General features: G+C 37.8%; 1 protein-coding gene across 5 annotated transcripts in view; it reads left to right on the forward strand.

Moving 5' to 3' along the window:
* The window catches only part of PCGF5 (polycomb group ring finger 5), a 120,039-nt gene that overhangs the window by 67,073 nt on the left and 38,406 nt on the right, over positions 1-14,560 (forward strand). For all 5 annotated transcript variants that reach the window (XM_025396911.1, XM_025396912.1, XM_025396910.1 and 2 more), the window contains exon 3: positions 9,967-10,063. In XM_025396911.1, the coding sequence (XP_025252696.1) occupies positions 9,967-10,063 (97 nt within the window). The remainder of the gene's footprint in view (positions 1-9,966; positions 10,064-14,560) is intronic.

A 14,560-nucleotide genomic window follows, 5' to 3' on the forward strand; every position in this document is an offset into this window, starting at 1 on the left:
GTCTCACTCTGTTGCCCAGGCTGGAGTGCAGTGGCAAAATCTCGGCTCACTGTAACCTCTCTACCCCGCTTCCATCCCCAACAGGCTCAAGTGATCTTCCTACTTCAGCTTTCTGAGTAGCTGTGTTACAGGTGTGCACCACCATGCCCAGCTAGTTTTTTTGTATTTTTTTTGTAGAGACAGGGTTTGGACATGTTGCCCAGGCTGGTCTTGAACTCCTGGGCTCAAGTAATCAATTTGCCTCAACCTCCCAAAGTGCTAGGATTATAGGTGTCAGCCACCGTGCCCAGCCTTTTTTATTTTAGAGACGGGATCTCACCATGTTGCCCAGGCTGGTCTCGAACTCCTGGACTCAAGCAATCCTCCCACCTCAGCCTCCCATGGTGTTGTAATTACAGGCACGAGCCACCAGTGCCTGGCCTAACTTACTTTAATTGTCAAAAAAATTACTAGTAAACTCAGTCTCCTCCCTTGCTTTAGTTGAAAATGTAAGCTGCTTTCTGACTTGACTGCAATAGTAACACGTGTAGGGTCTACAATTTTGGTTCCCTTTAGTATTCCTAACCATTGTGTTCTCATTTATATTATAAATCATTACAAAGCATTTTGTCTTCCAGATACAATTCTAGGCACTTGAGACTCATCAAGCAACCTTGTAGGCAATAAACAAATCATAGTGTGTATTATATTAGGTGATAAATACTGTAGAAAAGGGGAAAGTCAAGCTGAGTAAAGGAAATTGGCCAGTGAGGTGTTACAATTTCAAGTAAACTTGTGTTCAGGGTAGACCTCATTAAGAGAGTGACTTTTGAACAAAGACCAGGTAAAGGAGTTAGCCAGATATGTGAGGGGAGAGGTGTTTCTGGTAGAGGGAATAGCAAGATTAAAGACTCTAAAGCAGGAGTGTGACTGACTTGTTGAGAAATGACCTGAGTCCCATATGGCTGGACAGCAGTGAGTGAAGGAGTGTTAGAGGTGATGGGGATGGGCATGGCCACAGGCACATGACACAGTTCTTGTAGAGCCATCTTAAGGATTTTGCTTTTACTCTGAGAGAAATGAAGATCCGTTTCAGGCAGGATCATATAACAAGAATTATATGATCTGATTTATGTTTAAAAGAATCACTCAGACTACTATGTTGAAAGCAGATCTGTTAGGAGGCCACTGCAGTAATCCAGGCAGGAGATGGTAATGGCTTGCATCAAGGTGGTGGTAAAAAGTGATCAGAATCTTAATAGGTTTTGAAGGTAAATTCATATTTGCTAATGAATTATATGTGGGTCATGAAAAGAAAAAGGAATGTAAGCTATAACATATTAAAATGGACATGTCCATTTGAGAGTTGGACTTATGACTCCTGGAATGAGCAGCATATGGATCATTATTTAAACAATGAAAGTTTGAAGGGAGGACCAAGGGCTGAGCCCTGGAGTACCAGTGTGTCAACTACTTATCAGGAAGAAAAGGAGAAATGAGTGAGATAGGAGGACAATGGGAAGAGTGGGTCCTAGAAGGCAAAGTAAACACATAGTGTTGAGGAGGTGGGATCAACTGTGTTAAGTGGGTTGAGTAAGATGGGGTTGAGAATAGACCTCTAGATTTAGTAATGCATAGGTCATGGTGGTCTTTTCAAGTGCAGTTTCGATGGAGTGGTAGGAGCAAAAGTCTGGATAATGTCAGCAGATGGAAAATTTTTTGTTTTCTGGTTTTGAATATTATACTATGAATACATAAGTATTTAATCTTAATAAAGTAAAGAAAAAGTGAAAAAAGAATGGGAAGAGATGAATTAAAGAGAATAAGTGCCAGTATCTCAAGGAGTTTTACTGCAAAAGAAAGCAAATAAATAGCTAATAAGGGAAGTAGGGTCAACAGAAGTGGTTTTATGGGTTCTTTTTGAGCTGGGGAAATATGTTTAAATGTCATTAAGAATCTTCAGTAGATGGCAAAAGATGTGAGTGAAAGGGGACAATTACTGGATCAATGTTCTTAGGTCATGGTGACAGGATCTGGCATATAGGGTGGAGGATGGCTTTAGATAAGTACATGAAGTTCTGGAAACAGGCAAGAACACAAAGTATAGATGCTAGTAGGTGAATAGGTGTGGTGGTAAAAGTTATGTTTGTTTCAGTTATTTTATTTCCTCTTGTTTTCAGTAAAGTAGAAAGTGAGGTCCTCAGTGGAGAGTGAGGATGGAGGAGGATATATTGAGGGGTTTGAAGAGAGAGGAGAAGGTATGAAATACTGGCAAGAAGCGTAATGGACTTGGGGCATTGAGTATGACAGCCTGGCAGATGAAGGATTCACTTGAGGTTCATGGTCGTGAATGTAAGGTGAGAGACCAGTCAGCATGGTTGCGTGCTTTTCTTTCACAAAGTTCCACTGTAGTCTTGTAGAGGCAGAGTACATAGAGAGATAGAGTTAGCCAGGATTAGAGTTTTAAGCAAGTATGACCAAAGAAGAGAGGGGAAGGGGAGTCGAAGTACAAAAGAGTGATACTATCAAGGGTGTGTGTGAGGAATTGATTATTTTGATTGATCATGAAATTTATATTGGTAAGAAGGGGAATGAGGCCATCGCAGCACTCACTGAACTACCAGCCTCTATGACCTTGGGGGTCCCACTCGACTCTACAAGTCAACCTACAGAAGTAGGGTAACCTCTTCTACCTTCGTAGACCTTTCAGGGTCTCCTGGCTTCCTCAGTCTAAGATCCCCAGACCATGCTTAACCCTCCAGGCTGTTTCCTAACCCTGTTCAGGCAAGGTGTGCTTTACTGCCTGTTGCTTTGTCTTAGCAAAAAAAAGAATAAAGTGTTCTACTCAGTAGAAGATAATGCTGTCCTTAGGGTTCTCTGTGAAATTGCAACTCATGTAGGCCTTTGAAAGAAATGTGCCAATATATGGCACATTATATAATACATATAATACATACACACACATACATAAGAGAAAAAATATATATACATACATACACATACATAACAAGAGAAAAATTAGTTCATTATATAAATAAAACAAGAAGATGCATGGAAGCAAATTACAGCTATTCTGGATTTTTAAAATTAGTGTTAGTTTCACGTGTAAGAATAGGTATCAAAAGCAGGAAACTGATGCCTCTTCTCTTTGAACATGACCACAGTTTACTTATAAACTATTAACAGATAAGAGTTTTCAAGACAAAAATGTATATAAAATGAGCATTATCAAGAAATGTGTATGAAGATTGTGAATTGCTTAAGGAAGGAAGAAAAAATATTCTAACTTGACAGATAATGACACATCCAAAAGATTTTAGCAAAGGAAGTCAGCCTTTGGTCAGTTTTAATAAACAGAGCATTACTAATGAATGAAGACACTTAAATACATGAGAGAAAATATTATTATTGTTTTATCGCCAGTGATAGCAGAATTAGCACTCAAGAGCAGAAATTTGTATATTTTGACATCAAAGCTGGGAGGCTCACTCTCTGTGATACATAAGAGACCTGGGGGTACCACACATACGTCTAAGATAGCAACAACAAATGACCTTGTACCTTTTGTGTAGACACCCTCAAGAACTTGAAAATAGGAAATAGGATAATTCTATAATAGTTCAACTATGAAATCAACATGTAATAGTGCATCAGAACAGCTATATGCAAAGTAATTGGGAAAAGACAAAGCAAGATAGCTTCTAGAGCAGTGGGACTGTACTTGAATTTAAACATATATTTACTTTTAACATAAACATAAAGCGAAGGAAAGAATGCATAATAGAAAAGCATTGGTCAATCTTGGACACACACCTCACCCTACGCCAGTAAAAGAAGTGTCCTACATACAAAAGATAGGCTCTTCCTATTCAGGTGAAGCAATGTGTCTTAAACTTCAAACTTGAGTTGCAAGACTATCACTAGGGTAGAAATGGAGGCAGGGAATTAATACCAGTGAATGATAGGCATTTCAAGTTCCATCAGCACGATATCCGTTATTTATGATTAGTGCATCAAACTAATCACAGTCTGGTATTATTCAGTATTCTGATGCTGATTCTCCTTATCATTTTATGCTCATCCAGTGATCTAATTTATGGTAGAGCTCACATTTATTGAATACTTAGAAGTTACCAGACACTGTAAACCAGTAAACTTTATATCTATTATCTCCTTTAAGCCTCACAAGAACCCGGTGAGATAGGTAACTTTGTTATCTCCTTTGTTCACAGAAACACAAAGTAGTTTGCCTAATGGCAGAACTGGGATTCAGACCTAGGCAGTCTGCCTCAAGATTATCTGGAACAACTATGCTATACTACCTTGGTTTTTCATGTATATCTGCATTATAGGGAGAGAATACATCGATCACAAATTCTTTAATTATTTTTTGTCCTGTCATAGTGGTTTCTTAATGGTGATAATAAAGTGACCTCTAATGATGGTTTAGCAGAGAGCCAAATCCTGGAATCGGCAGCCTAACAATGGTACTAGTCAGTAAGATTTTTGTGACTACCTCCTCGGCTGCCATGGCCAGTGTTTCCCAGTTATCTTTTGGCTGCATCCGTGAGAGGGTGTTGTAGAGTTATAGTCCTGGTGCTAATCTCCTAGATATTCTGAATTAATTGGTCTGGGATGGAGCCTGTGAGTCAATTCTTTAAAAATTCTAATTAGTGATCATGATGCCCATTTAAATTTTAGAACCACTACTTTAGATAATGCAGTGGCCATTTCTCTATTAATTTGTCCAACAACCTAGTTCAAATCTAAGAAATAGTAAAAGTAGGGAATTCACTTAGTAAACATGAGGTGAAAGTTTAATGATGTCCATGATTAGGTAAATATAAAGGGCCAGGCATGCTGGCTAATCCCAGGACTTTGAGCGACTGAGGCAGGAGGATCCCTTTATTGCAGGAGTTTGAGACCAGCCTGGGCAATGTGGCGAGATCCTGTCTCTACAAAAATTAAAAAAATTAGCCAGGTATGGTGGCTGATATGGTTTGGCTGTGTCCCCACCCAAATCTCAAATTGAAGTGTAACTCCCACAATTTCCATGTGTTGCGGGAGGAACCCAGTGGGAGGTAATTGAATCATGGGGGCAGGTCTTTCATGAGTAGTGAATAAGTCTCATGAGATCTGGTGGTTTTAAAAAGAGGAGTTCCCTTGCACAAACTCTCTCTTTTTGCCTGCTGCCATCCACATAAGATGTTACTTGCTCCTCCTTGCCTTCTGCCATGATTATGAGGCCTCCCCAGCCATTTGGAATTGTAAGTCCAATAAACCTCTTTCTTTTGTGAATTGCCCAGTCTCAGGTATGTCTTTATCAGCAGCGTGAAAACGGACTAATACAGTGGCCCATGCCTGTAGTCCCAACTACTCAGGAGGCTGAAGCAGGAGGATCACTTGAGCCCAGGAGTTTGAGGCTGCAGTGAACCATGATCATGCCACTGCACTCCAGCCTGGATGACCAGGCTTTCTTTCTGTCTCAAAGAAAGAAAGAATAATAAATAATAAGTATATATATATTATATGAATTTTTTATTTTGATGCCAGGGACCAAATGTTATTAATTCTAGGATGCATTGCATAGTGGCTTGGATTTTAGGCCTGGAGCTGCACAGCCCGGGGATGGATACCATCTCTGCTGCACAGCTGTGCAGCTGGGAGCAGCCTACTCAGGCTGTCCAGCACTACATTCCTCATTTGCCAAAGGAGGATAGTAACTGTCCATACTATAATCCATACAAAGTTCTGAGCCCAAACCTGATATTTGGTTAGTGCTCATTAAATGTTAGCTAAGTTGTTGCTTAAGTGTTTTCCCACCTGAGGACATCTTTGGTGAGCCTAACTCCCTTTCTGACCCAGGTGTTTCTTATGGGTATAGAATCTGTGTGGAGTAGCTGTTGAGAATGAAGACTGTACTTGGTCTGCATACAGAGTCTTAACCTTAGACTAGGACCTTTTTAACATCATTCTTGGACCAATTGGGTTAACCACTACAGCGGTTGAGCAGTTAGAGAGTTTGGCGTTAAATCTTTAAGATATTTTTAAAATGTGCTGTACTGCTAGTATGGACTTCAAATTATAAACTAAGAATTAGAGGTGAGTTTTGTAGTAATGAGAAGTTTTTTAAGCATCTAAGGGAAACCAAATCTTCATTTTACTTTTTCCCAGTTTCACCGAACTTCAAGCCTGGATTTCCTCAGGTTCTAATTTACATAAGGTTGTGCTTTATTTAACAGTTCTTAAAAGCCATGTGGGAGATGTATCTTCTAGAGATTTTTTTCTTTAAAGGAACAAATAAACTACGAAAAGGGCTATAGACTGTTTAAAAGGAGATCTAATTGTACAACTAGACATGTTTAAGGCTCCTAAAATAAGGAATAAGACATTCTTTTTATATATAATTGTAGATCTATGTAAATAAAGTGTGAAGAAAATGTATCACACATACTTTGGTTAAGAAAATGGATTCAAATATTGGGTTTAACCACTTACTAGCTTCATAATTTTAGACAACTTGCTTAAATTCTCTACTCAATTTTTTATAAGAGGCCAAATGCTATCTAATTAATAAGAATGTAGTAAGGATTAGATTATTAAACTGTATTGGATTAAATACATGTTGGTTAGGATATACATGGACATAATATGTTGAATACATGTGCATATTTAAGATAATGCCTGGTACATAAACCCATTAAGTGTTAACTATGATAATAACAATAATGACAACTACCACCAAACCATCCAAATGAAAAAGAAAGCAAGTCAGAATATTACATTGTTCAGCATCTTAAAGTTGTCTTTTACTAGAACTATCTGAAAAAAAAACATTGTCAGGAAAAACAGTTTTTGGTATTAGCCTCTGAAAAAAAAAAGTTTTCAAAAATTCACATTAAGGCTGGGCGCAGTGACTCACACCTGTAATTTCAGCACTTTGGGAGGCCAAGATGGGTGGATTACTTGAGGCCAGGAGTTCGAGACCAGCCTGGCCAACATGGCAAAACCCGATCTCTACTAAAAATACAAATAATTAGCCAGGCATGGTGGTGGGCACCTGTAATCCCAGCTACTAGGGAGGCTGAGGCAGGAGAATCACTTGAACCCGGGAGACAGAGGTTGCACTGAGCCGAGATCATGTCACTGCACTCTAGCCTAGGCGACAGAGTGAGACTCCATCTAAAAAAACTAAACAAACAAAAATTCACATCAGAAAACCTGGATTTAGGTCTTTGTGCTGCCATTCACCAGAATAGGCAGGTGACTGGGCCTATTGAAACCTCCTTTCACCAGCAAAAGTGGAATAAGATACCCTATCTCAGTTGTTGGTGTGAAAATAAATTCACCTCTTGATAGGAGGGATTCTGTCTCCATCTAGAATAGCACCCTTCAGTAGAGATAAAATGTGAACCATGTGTATAATTTAAAATTTTCTAGTAGCCACACTAAAAAAGAAACAAGTAAAATTAATTTTAATAATGTATTTAACCCAATGTCTAAAATATTGTCATTTCAACATGTAATTAATATAAAAATTATTGAGATTACCTTTTCTTGTTATGTCTGAAATCTAGTGTGTATCTTATACTTACATTACATCTGAACTTAAACTAGCCACATTTCAAATGCTTAGTAGCCGCATGTGGCTAGTGACTACTGTATTGGGCAGTCCAGATCTAGAATATAGATTAGTATTCCCCATCACTGTTCTTGGGTACTGGGGCTGCTTTGACCTTAAGCAATTAGCATAACTTTACTCTTTAATGTGTGCACCTTTGGATGCTTGAGCCCTACAACTCTTTCATGAGCAGCCTAGCTGAGTATAGCTTCTGAGAGGATGATAGGGTCCTACCCTTAGCTTTTTGGCTGATCCGGGTGAGGACTTGTTCTGGGCATGTCACATACCTCTCTATTTGGTCAAGCCTGGTAGACAACCAAGGATTGCCAACCCGTTGAGTATGATAAACCTTTTGAACCACAAGGATCAGAGCTCCATGTCAGGATGGAGGCTTTTAAAATCCCTCCACTCTTGTTTCTCTCTCTCTCTCTCTCTCTCTCGCTCTCTCTTTCTTTCTTTCTTTTCCTCTTTCCCTCTTTCCCAAATTTCAGAGACTTATCTAGCATCCCTGGGAAAAGAGCAAATACCAGCAGTCTTCTGAAGGAATTCAGCTTCTCTGTGTTCTACTTCAACATGGCATAATAAGGCAGTCCTCTCTTCCCAAAGATTATTTTGACTTGAGAAGACATTTAGAAACCCTTTTGGGGACAAGAAATTTGGGAAGAAGGTGAAGTATTCAATTTTACATAATAGGTCTAGGCTAAGCTTTTTATATCTAAGCTTTTTATTTTTTTAAGGTTTTTAAGGTTTTATTTTTTAAGGTATTTATTTATTTTGGTACTGTCTTTTACCCACATTTTGTGAGAACTATCGTGAAGGCAATGTTATCCTAATAGCTGTGTGTAATGGTGAAAAGAGGTAGAGAGTACGGGATTCAGGTACATTCATCCAACAAAACACTGCTCAAATGTCACCAACTTAGGGGTTGCTAAGAGGTCCTATCCTGATCACTTTATTTAAAATAGCTGCCACCTCCCAGCACCCTGTCTCTACCTTCTTTTTTGGAGGCGGAGGGGCAGGCAGGTAAAAATATCACTTATCACTAACTAAAATTATTTGACTGCCTTCCTAAATAAAGTATAGGCTCCATAAGAATTTGGGCTTTGTTTTGTTGGCCCCTGCATCCCCAACTCCTAATATAATGTCTAGCATTCAGTAAATTCCTATTGAATCAATGAATAAATAAACAAAAGGAAATTCTGCTAATCTCTGTATGTACTAAATGATTTTAAAATTGGATACCTGGTAGAGTTCTTCCATGATCATTGTTGCTTTGGCCAGTATGTGTGATACGTTCGGATTTTCAAACCTAATCTCACTTGTAAGAATCCTAGTGTTTAGTTTTGACCAATCATTTTGGTAAACTTTTAGATAGTGTCAATCATGAGGAGTGAGAAAGAAGTAGCTTGAAATGCAGCTGTGAATGGGGAGTAGGAGAGCCAATCTATGCCATGTGAAAACTTCAGGTTATACAGGGTAATAGAATGGAGAAGGAGTATTGGGATGAGGAACTGAATTAATATTTTATAGCTCAGGTACTGTAAATTTTGTCTAAAATTTTGGGGCAAAACATTGGCATAATGTGTAGTAGAAGCTTAGTTGAAAGATGAGAGAGATTTATAGCCAGAGAGATTAGTAGTATTTGTAGGAAATGTGGGCTATATAGGCTTGTGGCCCCAAATCCACAAGTCATATTTCCATTGTCTTTGTTTAGAATCTTTATTTGAAATTTTATTTATCCCTGTCAGTTTTTCAGTCATTCTTCCAATGTACCTCATGCCTTTGTCCAAACTTGATACCATTATTCATACTTTGTGCTCCATGGAATTATAGTACCTATGAGCAGAAACTCATTACACTCTGCCAAGGCCAGCAAAGTCCATTGTAACTCCCAGTTTTGTCCCTGGAGCACCCTGCCAATAAAAGTAATGCAAACAGGTTGAAAACTCTCAAGTTGTATTAAGAGTTATTTATGCTGCATTTAAATAAATGTTTAGCAAAGAAAATGAATGCAGACTTAGTTTTTACCTTTTTCTGTCCTTCCTTAAATGAGAAAAACCTATTTTGTGTAAATACACCAGCTTTTTTAGTTTAATATGATGATGAGTAGAGTAGTATTTGGTGTGTGAATGTATTTAAGAAAAAAATAAGCAAAATAGTGTATACTTTTTATTTGTGGCAGTTGACTTTTATTTCAGTTGGGTTTTATTACAGTGTTAACAATTGTAAGGTTTTTGAAGTTTAATTAAATAATGATATTCTACTTGTAGTAGGTAATTTTAAGGTCTGTTTCTAATTACACTTAGTTTAACATTAAATGAGCGTTCATATGATGCATTTTAACCTAAAGTCTTCTTTTTTCTTAGTCTGTAAGACTTGTATTGTTCAGCACTTTGAAGATAGCAATGATTGCCCAAGGTGTGGCAACCAAGTTCATGAGACAAATCCATTAGAAATGTTGAGGTAAGGATGTTATATTTTACAGTTCATCTAATTTACATAAATTGAATAGGCTCTTAATTTTTATTATATGTCATAATATTTCATGTTGTCTTGACTCAGTTAATATAGGTCTTATGATTTTTATTTTAAAGCATTTTATTTTAAAGTATTTTATTAAGGAGTATTAAAAATAAGATTTTACATCTTAAATATTTAAGAAATACATTTCCAAACTAAAAGTATAACTTTCTCTTAGGCTGTAAGAGTGACTTTAGGTTACAGGCATTTTTAGTATTTTAATAGTCTACATTATGTTGAGCTACATGGTAGTAGAAAGAGGGAGAACTCATAGAAAGACTAATATTAGGACTATTAATTTTTTAATTTACCGTATATTCAAAAAAGTACACAAACATTTATGTAAAACTTAAAAGATTTTTTAAAGACTACCATTTACTTATCCCTCAACTTTAGCAGTATAACCATATATATACATACATATAAAATATTTATTTATTTATTTTGAGACAGAGTTTTATTCTTGTTGCCCAGGCTGGAGTGCAATGGTGCGATCTCAGCTCACCACAACCTCCGCCTCCCAGGGTCAGGTGATTCTCCTGCCTCAGCCTCCTGAGTAGCTGGGATTACAGGCATGCGCCATCATGCTAATTTTGTATTTTTAGTAGAGACGGGGTTTCTGCATATTGGTCAGGCTGGTCTCGAACTCCCAACCTCAGGTGATCTGCCTGCCTCAGCCTCCCAAAGTGCTGGGATAAAGGCATGAGCCACCACACCTGGCCTAATCATATATTTTTAAAACTAGAAGTAGTCTATGAGATTCTAATCCAAATCCCTTTTTTCCCAATTAGGAAATTGAAATCTAGAGAAGTGATATGACTTGACTTAAGGTTTCACAGAACACCTGAAATGTCACTTCCCAGCTACAGTCCGTGTGTCCTCACCACTAGACCCATTTTCATTTCATTGTTCCCACCATATCTCTAAGGTGGATCACCTGTGTATCTTTAAGAAGCTACTCATCTCAAATCCAGTGAAAAGCACAGAAGGGGTCAATTCCAGAGTTAGCTTTTTAGTACTTTTGAACTTAAAAAAAAAAAAAAAAAAAAGGCTACTCGTCTAAAGATAGAGCTAGATAGTCTCTGGAACCTTTCATAACTCTCTTATCTGTGTGATATTTGCCATCATTCTATAAATCTGGATTTGCAAATCTTACATTTCAGCCTTTTGATTTTCAATTTTAATGCCTGTTTGGGATAATTTGTCTACAGGTAAATGTCTAGCCCTGTAGTTTTCAAAGTGTGGTCCCCAAACCATTAGTATCATGTTAGAAGTGACAGTTCTCAGACCACACATCAGACATGCTAACTCAGAAACTTTGGGATTGGAGATCACTTAGTTTAGCAAGCTCTCTAGGTGATGCTAATATATGCTAATATGTGGGAACCACTGGTCAACTCTGGTCTGTAATTCTGAGCAAAGCTTGTTCTGGTTGGATTTATATCAGTGCCTCTCAGCCAGGGGTGATTTTGCCCCCGGGATACATTTAGCAATATCTGGAGACATTTTTGATTGTCAGATCTGGGTGAGTGCTCCTGGCATCTAGTAGGCAGGGGCCAGGGATGCTACTAAGCATCCTACAATGCACAGGATAAGCCCCACACAGCAAAATTTATCCAGCCTAAAATGTTAGTAGTATTGGAGTAAAGAAACTGAATAAAGCAAACATTTTCTCTCAAATAATGTTTTTCTTAATTTTAAAATAAAAAACTGTTAATATCCAGTTGTAATGAAAAATTATTACCAACTGTTAAAAATTATAATAACTTATTTTTATTAAAATAAAAAACAGTTAATAAAAACAAGCAGTTAATAATTATTACCTTCTCTGTTCTTAAAGGGCCACATCGTAAGGCAATTTATCTTAATCTTTTGATTCTGACCATTAGATACCTGAAGGAATCCAGTCACTGTTTAATGAAACCTGCTCCCTTGGCTAAAGTATAACATCATACATTTTTAAACTTCTTATTTGGAAATAATTTCAAACTTAGAATCCCCCAAATAAAAGTAGTACAAGAGCCACGTGCATTCTGTTCACCCAGATTAGCCTCTTATTAACATTTTCTCTCGTTTGCTTTATCATGTGCATATGTGCATTGCATGCTTTATTTTTTCTGAACTATTTGAGGGTAAGTTACATGTATCATGGCCCCTTACTCTTAAATGCTTCACTGTATATTTCCTAAGAATAAGGATATTATATTATGTAACCACAGTATGATTGCGTTGGTATAATACTTTAACCTAACTACCATATTCCAGTTTTCTTAATTTATCTAATGATGTCTTTCATAGAGCTCTTTTCTTCCTAAAATCCCACCAAAATTACCACAAAGGAATTTTTTTTAAAGACATAAACTCAGAGATAATAAAAACAAGATATCCTATGTCTTTGACACCTAGGATAGCTCCGGAAACATGATAGGTTCTCAATAAACACTTTTTAAAGGATAAGAAGAAATGGTAATAGAAGAGATGTCAGCAGAAACTGAAAGCTAGAAAGCAGACTGGTGGTGGTGATAGTTGAGCAAACCTCAGAGGCCTGAGTATACCAGGAGAGTAAGGAAGTCGTAGGGAGCGGAAGATCTTTCCCAAAGTTTCCTACAGCAGGCTGCTTCTTTTTAGCCAAAACTAGATTACATGACAGTCTCTAGGTAAAGTGATATGGTGGGTTTTGAAATGCTTTAACAAATCATGAATTATCCCTGAAGGTGGCCACATTGCAGTCAGAACGTAATTGGATTTTGTTAGCCAGAAATAAGGGGAATTTAGGCTCCTTCATTAGAAGCCTAAATTGCCTGTGACACATGTAGCAGAAAATTTACCTTCTATATACTTGTTCACAGGAAGTTATTGGGAGATGTGCTGGAGCATAAACCAAGAAAGAATAAATGACTCTAACATAGTAGAGAGGTGAAGGGATATGACAATTGTGCAGCAGACCTGGGGAACAAGCAGTCTGTATTTGTACTGTCCAGTACGGTAGCAATTAGCCACATGTGGCTGTTAAGCACTTTCGATGTTGCTAGTGCAACTGAGGAATGGAATTTCTAATTTAATTTCAATTAAAACCTGAAGCAGTGTAAATATTTTTCCACTAAGTATAACTTTAATGTTCAATAAATAAAAATTACCGAATGTATTATTAAATATATTTTAATATATAGCAAAACATTAAAGTTAGTTTTACATAAAAAGTATAAAGTACTGGTGTTAATGTGCCTACTAAAAATTTAAAATTACATATTTGACTCACACTATATTTCTATTGGACATCACTGATCTAGACAATAGAAGGAAGATGGAGAGCTCCATGAGGGGAATCATTCATCAGCAAATATTTACTGGATGCCTGCTATGTCTGGGCACTATTCTAGGTGCTTGAGGTCCATTCACAGACAAAATAAAGATCTTTGCCCTTGTAGATTTAATATTTTTGTAGTGAGAGACATTCAATAAATCATATAAGAAGTAACTTATATGGTATGTTAGAAAGTGAAAATTGCAAAGGCAAGAAAGGGGAAAGTGTTGTGGGGTGAGGAGGTCAAGAGTGTGAAGGGAGGGGCAGATGGCAATTTTAAATAAGATGGTGATGATAGGCTTCTGTGAGAAGGTGAGATTTAAGCAAAGACTTGGAGACTGTGAGAGGTTAACCATGGGTAGGTCTGGGAAAGCATGCCTATTCCAGGTAAAGGAAGCAGCCAGTGCAGAGTGCCTAAGTCAGGAGTGTATCTACGCCTTGTTGGACGACCAGCAAGGAGACCTGGGCAGCTGGGGAACAGTGAGTGAGGGACAGAATACTGGGCAACAAGAGCAGAGAGATCATGAGATTCCAGATTGTGAAGAGCCATCTAGGCCACTGTAAACATTTTATCTTTCACTCTGAATGAAATGAGGAGCCTCTGCAGGATTTTGGTTGCAGGATTGATCTGATATGAACATTTTGATGACTGTATTGAGAACACCCTGCATATAACAAGGCAAGGGTAGAAGCAGGGAGAACAGTTAGAAAGTAATTGCAGTGACCCTGGTGAGAGGAGGTAGCAGTAGAGGGGACAAGAAGTGCTCGTGTTCTGAATATATTTCGAAAGTAGATCCAGCAAGGTTTGCTGATGGATTGGATATAGGATATGAGATAAAGAAAAGAGTTGAACATGACTTTAAGATTTCTGACCTGAGCAACTGGAAGAATGGCGTTGCCATTAACTGAGTTGGGAAGATTAATAATAGAGCAAGGAAGGGGTAGATCAGGCCTTCGATTGTGGACATGTTGAGTTATTTCAGAGAAGAGAGAAAGTTGGTAAGCAGATATATGGGTCTGGAACTCAAAGGGAGAGGTCTGGGCTGGAGGAAAACATTTGGTAGTCTTCAACATATAGAAGATCTTTCAAGTTGTGAGGCAGGATGAGATCACTTCAGGGAGTGAGTACAGAGAGA

Source organism: Theropithecus gelada, chromosome 9 (genome assembly GCF_003255815.1).
Source record: "Theropithecus gelada isolate Dixy chromosome 9, Tgel_1.0, whole genome shotgun sequence".
NCBI lineage: Eukaryota > Metazoa > Chordata > Mammalia > Primates > Cercopithecidae > Theropithecus > Theropithecus gelada.